Source organism: Sabethes cyaneus, chromosome 2 (genome assembly GCF_943734655.1).
Source record: "Sabethes cyaneus chromosome 2, idSabCyanKW18_F2, whole genome shotgun sequence".
NCBI lineage: Eukaryota > Metazoa > Arthropoda > Insecta > Diptera > Culicidae > Sabethes > Sabethes cyaneus.
In genome coordinates this window covers 204,805,710-204,818,056 of record NC_071354.1, presented here as the reverse complement: position 1 = coordinate 204,818,056, position 12,347 = coordinate 204,805,710, and the positions used below count along the sequence as shown (strand labels likewise).

At 41.8% G+C, this 12,347-nt stretch overlaps 1 protein-coding gene across 1 annotated transcript; it reads left to right on the top strand.

Moving 5' to 3' along the window:
• Positions 1-5,374: 5,374 nt before the first annotated feature.
• Positions 5,375-12,130, top strand: LOC128736569 (putative nuclease HARBI1). Its single transcript, XM_053831056.1, has 4 exons — positions 5,375-5,523; positions 10,100-10,277; positions 11,395-11,950; positions 12,012-12,130. The coding sequence occupies exons 1-4, from the start codon at positions 5,375-5,377 to the stop codon at positions 12,128-12,130; spliced, it is 1,002 nt and encodes a 333-aa protein (XP_053687031.1).
• Positions 12,131-12,347: the final 217 nt, after the last annotated feature.

The following is a 12,347-nucleotide window of genomic DNA, read 5'->3' as shown; positions in this document are numbered from 1 at the left end:
AATATCAAGAGACGGCACTTTGTGCTTTTCTTGATATTGAAGGCGCTTTCGATAACACGTCCTTTGCGTCAATTAATACGGCTCTCTGTCAAAAGAGAATCGACCACACTACAATGAGCTGGATTCAAGCAATGCTCTCGAGCAGACAAATTACAGCATCATTGGGAGATACGTCGGTCACGATTTCGGTGATCAAAGGATGTCCACAGGGAGGAGTTCTCTCCCCCCTGCTCTGGTCACTGGTGGCCGACGCACTCCTTCACAAGCTGTCACAGCTTGGTTATGAGACCATTGCTTACGCCGACGACGTTGTACTTATCGTCAGAGGAAAGTTTGACGCAGTACTGTCAAGTCGCTTGCAAGGAGCTCTAAACACCACCATGTTATGGTGCTCACAAGAGAGACTTAATGTAAATCCCACCAAAACAGTCGTTATACCATTCACTAGGCGAAGGAAACATACCATTACTCCGCCTATACTGAATGGTGTCAGACTGGGCTTCAGTAATGAAGTCAAACACCTCGGAATAATTCTCGATAAAAAACTGAACTGGGCTGCCCACCTAGATTATGCTGTTAAGAAAGCAACTTCGGCTATCTGGGCATGCAGGTCACTGTTTGGCAAAACCTGGGGATTGAAACCTCAACTAGCCTTCTGGTCATATACTACTATTGCACGGCCTAGGATAACCTATGCTGCAGTCGTATGGTGGCCAAAGGTGAATGAGGTGACAGCCCAAGCCAAACTAAACAAAGTTCAGCGCCTGGCCTGTCTTACAGTTACCAGTGCCATGCGTACAACACCTACTGCAGCCATGGAGGCAATGCTATGCTTACTGCCTTTGCATCTTCATGTGAAGAAGGAAGCAGAGCTCGGCGCACTACGGTTGCAAAGGAGTAAAACCATACTCGAAGGTGACCAAATCGGTCATCTTCGCATACTTCGGGAATTCAATCTGACACCCTTAGTAACTTCAGTCTCTGACTGCATGGAAGCCAGGCCCAATATGGACGTTCCATATGAGGTGATTGAAACAGATCGCTCAATGTGGAATAATGGAGGGCCAGATCTTCCATCTGGAACTATCTGTTTTTTTACAGATGGTTCAAAAATGGGGGCCTGCACAGGCTCCGGAGTCTACGGACCCGGCATCAGGGAAACTATCTCATTAGGAAAGTGGCCCACCGTTTTTCAAGCAGAAGTATATGCCATATACATCTGTGCGACAATATGCCTGAAACGAAAGTACAGGCATGCGAAAATCGGTATCTTCACGGACAGCCAAGCAGCACTACTGGCTCTCAAGTCCGCCAAATGCGTGTCCAAATTAGTTTGGGAGTGCAGCACAGCATTGAGGGAACTCTCCCGCCAAAACAAAGTTTTATTACTTTGGGTGCCCGGTCACTGCGGAATCGAGGGCAATGAATTTGCTGACAACCTAGCAAGACAAGGATCAGCTCAGCAATTTATTGGTCCTGAACCGTTTCTGGGCACCTCCACATCCGCCGTGAAAGGCGAACTGATGACATGGGAAAAGCTAGAAATAGCATCCCGTTGGAATCAAACACAGGGTTGTAGACAAGCTAAACAGTTTATCTACCCAAACCCTGCAGTAGCTAAAAAACTACTCCATTTAACTCGTAGTGAACTACGCACGATCACGGGACTCCTAACAGGACACAGCCCCGCTCTTTATCATTTAAAGAATATCGGCAAGGTATCATCTGACACCTGCCGCTTTTGTAACTCTGAACCTGAAAGTTCAGCGCATCTGCTCTGCTATTGCGGAGCTCTTGCATTATCAAGGCACAACTTCTTAGGAAGTTTCCTTCTTACTCCATATCAGGTATGGAGCCTAAATCCCAAAACGGTCATTGGCTTTATAAACCATGTAGTACCGAATTGAGGCACAGGATTACAACTATTCCGCTCAACTCCATCAATGGGTATGAGCGATCCGTAAACTGTGTACAGCAATCGGGGCCTGCCACAAAAGACGATCATTAAGACTGTCGCAGTGGCCTTTTAACCCAATGCCCTTCTGGCATACAAAAAAAAATTACTAGAAACCGTGGGACGGCGGAGGCAATCTACGCCAGACTAAAAACGGAGGCTAGGAGGATAGGGTTACAAATTAATGCGTCGAAAACCAAATATATGGTAGAAAGAGATTCCCGAGAAAGTAACGTTTGCCTCCCACGGACAGTGACTATTGACGACGATGAACTGGAAGTGGTTGATGAGTTCGTATATTTGGGATCTCTGGTAACCGCCGACAATAATACGAGTAAGGAGATCCAACGATGCATTCAAGCTGGAAATTGAGCCTACTTTTCCCTCCACAAGAGGTTTCAATCTAGGAGCATACGCCGCCGCACAAAGCTTACGATACAAAACGCTAATAAGACCGGTAGTTCTCTACGGACTTGAGACAGTAACTTTGCTTACGGAAGACATACGTGCACTTGCCGTTTTGGAACAACTATTTTTGACGGAGTACAAACGGAAAGCGGAGAGTGGCGGAGACGTATGAATCACGAGCTACAGATGGAGAGATTCCCATCGTACACCTGGCGAAAGTTGGGAGACTACGGTAGGCCGGCCACGTCGCAAGGATTCCGACCAACGTTGACCAACGTAATGCCACGGTAGTTACAGCAATCTACCGAACGCCCTATTTTGTAGATGAGACAGACTACACCTTGCATCCACTCCTCCGATAGTTGCTCCTCCTGCCAAATCCTTGAAATTTTCAGGTGAATGGCTATTGCTAGCGGTGTTTGGCCATTTTTGTACAGTTCTGCCAGGAGTCGGTCCTTTCCGGCAGCTCTATTATTCTTCAGCTGACCGATTTCTCGCCGGATCTCTTCGAGATCGGGAGCACTCTTGTTCTCGATCCTTACGATCTCTGTCCTCCTTCTGGCGCTGATTCCTCCTCAGGATCGTGGCCAACTCATTCTGCGCTCATCGATGCTTGGCTAAATTCTCTGTCGTGGATATGCTTAGATAGTTTTTCCAAGTTCTTTTTTCCTCTCTATCGCTTTTTGGGATTCCCCGTCAAACCAATCATTTCGTGCATTCGAGTTTCCATCAGTTTTCGAAGGTTGAAACATCGAGCTCCACAGAGGAAGGTAGAGCTTCATCCAGTACACGCGCAGAGTTTACGGTAACTGGCGGATTGTTTAATTGCCGAATGTTTAACTAAGGAGGGCCGCTTTGTCGCGAGGTATAAACCGTCGATAGTTTTGAGCGCACCTGTACTGCTACTAGGTAATGGTCCGAGTTGATATCCGCACCCCGTATGGAGCGTACGTTGGTGATGTTCGAGAAAAACCGACCTTCGATGAGAATATGGTCGATTTGGTTGAAGTTCGTTGGTCAGGTGATCTCCAGGTGACTTTGTGGATATCTTTGTGGGGAATGAAAGTGCTTCTGATCATCAAGCCTCGGAAAGCTGCAAAGTTGATGCATCGCTGACCGTTATCGTTCGTGTCGGTGTGCAGGCTATGGGGTCCGATCACCGGTCTGTACATTGCTTACCTACCGATCTGGGCGTTTATATTCCTGATGACGATCTTGATGTCCCGTCGTGAGCAACTGTCGTACGTTGCCATCAGCTGCGCATAGAACGCTTCCTTCTCGTCGTCGGGTCTACCTTCGTGTGGACAATGTACGTTTATGATGGTGTAGTTGATGAAACGGCCTTTTATCCTTAACACACACACATCTTTTCGTTGATCGCTTTCCAGTCCATTACCATTACGCGACCCTGCATTTTGCCCATCACTACGAAGCCCGTTCCCAGCTCGTTGGTCGCTCCACCGCTCTGGTAAAATTGAGCCGCCACGGATCCTCCACACCTTCTCGTCTTTGCGACAGATCTCCTGCAGTGCCACGATGCCAAACTTTCGGGGTTCTAACTAATCAAGCAGTCCTCTGTCACTACCAACGAAATTGGTTCTGCGACCTGCAATTCCAGGTATCATGTTTCTATTCCATGTCCTTATTACGTCGTCGTTATTTCGTATGCCGAATGTTCCGAGTCGAATTTTATCGACTCTTTTTAGTGGGGCGAGTTTAGGTAGGTAGCCATACTAGGGCCTACGCTACCGAGTCACGTGATGGTGCTGCCATCTTATGGCGTCGAGACAATACCGTGCCTCCTTCCCTGTTGGTATACGACCTTAGTTTCCACCGGGGTTGGTTATCCGATCTCCGGCAAGGTTGCTCGTATTCCGGCTGGCACCACATGGGTGCCGCTATAGAGTTATTAGGATCTTTGCCCTGTAATTTTCTTGTACTGCCGGCTGCGAAGTCTGCCGATCAAGAAGGGTCAAGTTCTAAAGGACGTGCTTTTACTACGGTGTCTGTATTACGCATTATCCAACCATTTGCCAATCCATTTCAAAATTTCAAAACAAACTGCGGTCAAACCATTCAAGATCTGGCCCCTAAAAGCGCTACTGTCAAATAAACAGTGCATCCAGATATTAAATAATTCGAGCTTTCATCAAATCATTAACAGGATTGTTTCATCTAGTTAACGAGTACTACGAAATGAAATAATTCGATTATTGATAGAGAATACACTCACAAGCAGTGCTGGAACTTGAATCAATTGTGCAACTAAAAACAAACATTGCGATTTTGACCTGCTGGCCTACTATCTATCGCAAAGAACCATATGTTTGGCACGGCACCACACGATGCTATTCCTCAATTCGCCGAAAATGTTGCATTAACGAGATGACAGTGCCCCTATGACCTTTTACCGAAAATTAGTTTCCATTATTGCGAGCCGTCAAAGCTGTCAGTGGGCACGATTAATGGGACCTTACATAATGGCTGCGGCATCATCGTTGTTCGGTGATATATGACTCGCAGGGTTGATGTTAAACAAAGTCCTATTTTGCTAAAGTATAGCAGCTTTCGGGGTCTGCAACCACGGTGAGGTTTCATTTTTCACTTGCCCAATCAGCTTTCGATATTGATCAGTTTCGATTGAATACTATCGTTGTTCCCTTCCCTTGCAATCGCACCGTGAAAACGCATTTGCAATATTATGGCGTTGTGTGTGCAGTCGGTTAAATCAAATTCTGTAGAGGTTTTACACCTTCGGTTGAATAATACTGTCATTTATCTTTTAATTCAAATTAGCAACGCCACCGCCGCCATCATTGCACATCGCAGCCAACATCGGGGGTCACACACAGGCTCTCGACTTTGAACGAAGCACACATTCTGCGGTTGGCTTAAAACTTTTGTCATTAGTAATATACTGGCTTCTCCGTGACAGTCCCTTTCCACATTCCGAAGTTGGTGTCTAAATTGTTGGCAAATCTAAATCCCCTAGAAAATAATGCCACTATTTACATGGAGCCCAATCCTCATTCGTGGTACTATTTAATTAAGCCCATCAGTCCACCGCAAAGACCTCGGCCAAAGTCACGCAAAGCGATATGCCACCTCGATCAAGCAACGCAACGCAACGGCACGGCTGCTGCAACGACCGGCGATGATGAGTGAGTGACTCCCTGCTGGCGGTCTCCGTTACCACTAGAAGGTCTTCGTTTTCAAATTGCAGGTCTTCGTGGGATACAACCACATCGCCGTCAGCAAAATCTGATCGAAGAGCCCTTACCCAAAAATGCCCTTCGCCGATGTGCAGCGGGGATGACTGCTGACTTCTGTTGACCTCCGGCAGGTTGCATTCGGTTTTGATTGGGGTAATTGTTCTGCATTGCCACCATACCGTTGAGTTATATATACCTTGCAATATTTTCTTTTTTATATAATTTTTCGTCTCTTCAACACCTGGCGTGAATGATTCTTATAAACGTGCACGATTTATAACTATGCAGAAACAATAAAAATGTTCCACTTGTAACCAATCCCACACATGATCTCCGGTAAATAGCACTCATCCTTCCACCCGAAAACCCTATCATTCCACAACCGCGCGCATCACACTCTGCATCAGCCTTGACATTCCGTGCAACATCTAACCAGAACGCCGTGTACTTGATTCAGAACTCGCCGAGAATTGCATCCCTTCAGAACATGTTTCTTCTTGGCATAACTATACGCCGCATAGTTGATGCATCAAATTTCCTTATCGAGTGTCATCCGGCGAACACGATCTATCCATCTATCTATCTACCGAGCCATCCTACCGAGCATGCTAAGAAGAACCGCACCAGAGTCGTAAAACATCACTCGAAAGGCACTCAGCCAATAGAAATAAATTCTCATTACAATCTATTACGGTTGCCACCACGCTCCGTGCGGCGTTGAACATCTGGATTGCAAACGCGGATTTCGAATACGACTCAATTACCATAAAGGGAATTTACGAACCCCTGGCCGAGGTGCATTATTGTATGTAGCGCCACATCGGAAGAAACTTTGCGAATATCCACCGGTGATATTTAATGAAGTTGACATTTTACTGCAGGCGTCAGTGTTTGAGGCTTCTGCTGTTGCTGCGCGCCCTCAAGCATGTTCTTAGCAGATTAGCACATGAAATCTACGCGGTCACACGGAGCGGCGCGAGCGCGGACCATCCACTCCTGTCGGTACGTACGTAGGTACGAATCCTACATCCGTTTCGACTGGCATGACATTTCACATTTCGGTTCCACCTGTCGTCCAGCACCGAAGCCGGGGTTCTGGGTTTGTGAATGCTAAATATCTACGATGGGTCTAATACACCGTACGCTGGCTGACCCATTAGGAGCTCATTTTATCAACAACTTTGTTATAAAGTTGCCCAGGTCGACATTGACTGCATTGTAAGTACCGGTTATTGATTTTATAACCGGTCGTTACATGCATTCACCGGGTGATTCACGGCTGATTTAGCTCCTCTCTGTTTGAATTTATTCGCTAGATTAATGGTTTCATCAATCAACCATTGCTGTACCAACTCTGAAAACAATATGTTCACTGATTGACACACAGTAAAAATATATAGTTGAAATCGATTTAAGAAGGAAAATATATATATATGGCAAATCCATTGATTTGTAATTGTTGTGGCTCAATGCACAATGATATAAAAAAATAATTGAGCAATTCTCTGCCAAATGAGTAAACGATTACACTTAACCTTCGCCGAATTTAATTAATCTTACAATATGACTCGGTGAATGGGATAATTTTTTTCCACAGCTAAGGGAAAATTCATAAATTACCTAACGTAAGATTACATAAGATTTTAATGAGTTTTAACATTCCCACTCCTCCGTACGTTACACAGTTTTGCATGGGTGGTTAACGGATTTAACGCCCAACAGCTTTAAATTTTCAATACGTTACGTAATTTGTGATTTGTTTCTAATGTTAACCTTTAAGACCTCATTTTCGGAAGAGTATTTATTTTGTTACACTTGTATTCAATATGTCAAAATTTAAAATCTATTCATTGTAACCGAACGGTGTCTGAGCAAAAGCAAACAATCAAGCAGAGCAGAGTAAACAATCAATTGGAATTCAAACCTTCAAAAATTATACAACCTGTCATGGACCTTTCTGGCCAATAGCCAAATCACCTAATAAGCAATTGAAATCGTTCCAATTCACCAATTGCTTTCTCCTAGGAGTATTACAATCTGTTTGAGTATTGGTAATAAACTGTCAAATGTGAAAAGAATTGAAAGAGTAAAAAACATTGCTAAAATCGGGCGACGACGAAATAAAATGGCCGATCATAGCATAAAATATCAACGGTGCGAAGATATGGTATATTGCCTTTTCCCGTCCTATCCAACACAAATTATTAAACATCAGTGATTTTTATGACACATAGTGCAAAATTAGTTATTCCCTAATATTTTAGTTTGTTGACTATCATACGCGATCAATCAAAGTGAGCTGAGATTTATTTGAATGCTTTTTTTCATTAAAGTATTCCTAGCAACCAAATTTCCTACGTTTTTTCGTGCGACGAAGAAGAAAATGTCGACTAATCGTTTCAATTTCCATTATTCATAAAGTGAAAATAACCCACGCAACGCATTGTCGTTATTCTGCAGCCGGGAAAACTTGCATAACCTGCAGAAATTTTGCAGAATAACATTTGTCATGCCGTCCTACCTGTGCTTAAAATTATCAGTTGATACTCATAAAATTGAATATCAACTCGCTCCCTATGCAGCTGATATTTATCAGCAAGAAAATCAATTTCAATATCCAGTCACGATATTATTGGAACAGATAATCATTATTCCATCTCTAAAACTGAATGTCAAATATCAGTATCAACGAATTCGAAAAGAAAAACCCGATTTAATCCACCTAGTGGTGAAAGGAACCTTTGTTATACCTTCTTATATGTCATTTGATATGGGCATTTCCAACTCAAATATTATTTTTGCTTTGTATTTGAATTTGTAATTTTCGTAAAACTGACAGAGTCAAATTATATACGTATCACTTTGAACTAAATTCTTATATAAACTATTTCTTAGGCCCAGCCGTTCTCAAGTTATTCAGATGTGAAATTTAAAAATTAACTATTAGAGGCAACACATGCAAAGTATCCGTTAACCGTGTAATCGGATTTGAACCAAATTTTGTCAGATTGTTCATTTTTGGTCAGAAAGCAAAAATCTTAAATTTGGTGCCGATTGATACAATTAGTGGTAGTACCCCCTTTTTAAAAAAAGATCCGTTTTGTCAAACCTTTTTATTTTTTACTTATGTCGTTTTCGTTTTTGCGGTGTAGCTACACCGGTGTAGCACTTTTGCACCAAAACTGTTCGTTTTCGATTTTTGTGCTACACCTTTGCTACACTTTTTCTGCACCAGTTACACCAGAAAAAAAGAGAGTGTAGCTGGTGCAGATAGCAAAACACCAACACACCCACACCAATATAAAAAATGTTGGCATTCTTAGGGGGCATCCATAAAGTACGTCACGCTTATAGGGGGAGGGGGGGTTGATCTAATCGTGATGATTTGTGACGAAGGGGGGAGGGGGGGTATGAAGTTATGTGACGTCACATGAAACAAAATCAAATGGAAAATTTATTCGGGAAATTATATTTAGCCTTCATTTCAAGATACAACTACTGAAGGCTTCTATAAAATCAACGTACTGATGGATTTTAAAACAAATAGTTAAATTTTTTGAATGGAATCTTTTTTTTTAAATATATGTGTGAACAGGACTCATTCTATGTAGTATGAACTCTCCATTAAGGCTTTACAGAATATGCAATACACCGTTGAAGAGCTGCTTGAGTACCGTCCTGCCTAAAAGATTTTTGCAACCGCAAATAGCAGTCACACAAACTCCTGAAGGGTTACGGGATGCTACCAGAGACCCATGGCAATGTTTTCCCTTGATATTCGTGCTGAACTCAGTCGATGAACAAAAATTCATACCGAAGTTCCACGGCTGCTTTTTAGGTTTTTCGGTATAATTTATACTGCCTCTCACTCAAAAGCTCTCTGAGGCATAGAGTTTATGCCACTTGCGGATTAAATTTCGCATCTAAGGTAGTGTTGAATGAATACACAAAGTGACAAAATCCGTCAGAAAAGTTCTTCCAAGGCGTGTTGCTGCAAGACGTCAGCAGGAAGTCCTGATTCTTTCAACTAGGTCAGACGAATTAGAGTGGATGAATGTAAAGGGCGTGGATGTGCGCGAAACATTAATCGACGACACATCAACGATCAAAATCCGACTTATAAGCTCGAAAATTTTCCTATTTGCTGAAATTCATTTGATAGCTTTAAATAAAAAGGTTGGAACGATTATTTAATTTTGTTGTTGTGAATGGGGAGGGGGGGGGGTAGCCGTGACGTGACGTACTTTCTCAGGGGGGGGTCACGAATGTGTGACGAAATGTGACAAGGGGGGGAGGGGGGGTAGATGTTGGTCAAAATTTGCGTGACGTACTAAATGGATGTCGCCTATATGGTAATTATAAAAATCATCTACTCGATTGATTTAGGAATAGGAATCATTCGTTGATCAATGATCAAACCGACCAATCATTTTCTGAGGGAATAAGTCATTAAAAGACACTTTATATACTTTTGCTTCGTAATAAACGTATGCGTGATCATTTCAAATTTTGGATTCGTTTGAAGGTTTGCTGCAAACAAGAATTCTTACCGTGAAGTGTGCAACCTCTTCGATATGTCGATATCAACGTTTCATAAACATCTCGAAAATATTCTGGATTTTTTTTATATGATAGCAAAAGAATTCATACACTTTCCATTGACCGAAAATGATAAACAGAGGGTCGCAAGCAAGTTTGGAAAAGTATTTGATTAAAAAAATCAGAGGGGTTGTGTACAAGACACGACCGCATATATAGGTGACGCAGGACTACGTAAGTCTCTTTGTAGTGATATTAGCATGTATTCATGCTTGTAATCATTCGATTCTTCATGTATACATGCTATATGCAACATATATACATGCTACATGCGTTGTATGTAACGATTTATCAAAGTAGTAACATTGCATACGTTCAATTCTCAAAAGATTGTGCATTTGAAAACAATTTAACAAAATCAAGAACACAAACTATTGCTTTCCTGCTACCTTACTGAAATTAAAGATTGTTTTTATTATCCATGGTTTCCCACGTTGAAAGGATTTAACCAATTCAATCCTATTTTATCAACAGCACATCTTTTCACTACACTTCTAATGAAACGGCAAGCATGCGTATTCATACAGTGTCGTATTATAACCGAACACTACAGCTGTAGCACATTTTTCCAACACAGATATCAAGTTCGCCGAGGTTTAGTCGTCTCGCAGTAAAGAATTTGCGATCTGTTGGGAAAACGAATTTATGTCATTTTTTCTGGCACACTTCCCTAACACAGACATCAAATTGGACTAGGTTTAATCGCGTTCGTAAAAAATCTGTTGGCACGAAGGGGCTTTGTTACTCTCTCTGGCGTACTTCCCAAGCAAGGACATCAAAATGGTCTAGGTTGAACCGCGGTGTTAACAAATCTTGTTGAAATGAGGTGACTTGGTCACTTATTTTGGCTTACTTCCCAAGCACAGATATCAAATTGGTATAGGTTTAGATCATCGTAAAAAATCTTCCAACCAATCACGAAGCGAGAATTCTGGTAAAACATAGGGTCATTATTTTCAATTTTTCAATAGTTCAACATCAAGAATCCATACTTTTCTTCATTTGGGTCAATTCTTAGAAGATTTTTTGATCGATTGGTGTAAGAATATTGAAAATCGAACGGAAAACCGCCGAGCTATTAGCGCTCGAAACCTTTCATTTTTCGTGACGCTCGCATTTTTCGATTTTTTGGAATGACACCCTATCTCAAAACTTGCCGTAAGACGTAGTCCTACGTCAAAAAAATTATAAACCTAAAAATTAAACAGCTAATAATTACAGATTTCAAATTTTCCAAATGTCCTTGGTTGTATCGATGGAAGCTACATATATATTAGGAAACCAGTGCACAAAATTCGATCAACATATACAAATAGGCATGACCTGCTATCCATAACGTTACAAGGTGTATGTGTTTCGGATAAGAAGTTCACAGATGTATTTATTGGATCGCCGAGTAAAATACATGATGCCAGAATATTTGTAATATCCAGCATAAGTGTAAGATTACCAGATATCTGTGGTCAAACGTACCATTTGCTGGGTGAGGCAGCATATTCAATGCGGGAGTATTTGCTAACTCCGTATAGAGACTTTGGAAATCTATCGGCAAAGCAACGAAACTACAACCTAAAGCATGCCCAGACTAGAGTAAAAATCGAAAACTGTTTTGAATTGCTAAAACAGCGTTTTCGCCAATTATTTAGATTGGATTTTTTTACTGTTTTGAAAATGTGTAAATTTATTATGGCTTGTTGTGTCTTGCATAATATTTGCATCGAACTTGATGATTCGTTCGTTGAAAGCAATGAGGATGATGATGAAGTATTACTTGACCGTGAGTATACGTTTGTTAAGGAAAAAAGCTCTAATATTGACCAAAATTCAAAAATTTTTAGAAGATCGTGAACGATCTCCCTTGAACACAGCAACCTCTGACAGCGACAATCGTAGAAATAATGCCCTTCGCCGGCTTGGAGAAATGAAACGAGATACCCTTGCTAACAGTTTTATGTAAATTTGTGTGTGCGTATGTATTTGTGAGTAGATGCGTATCTTCGTACGTGCTGAAGTCACATTACAATAAAGAAATATCGAAACACTGCTTCTTCAATTCTTTAATGAAACAAGGTCTGAAAATCCGGCAAATTAAAAGCGAGCAAATTATATTTCGAGCGACACTATTCCTGGAATATATATTTGTTTCCCTCACATCTTCTCCGCAATTTTATTGA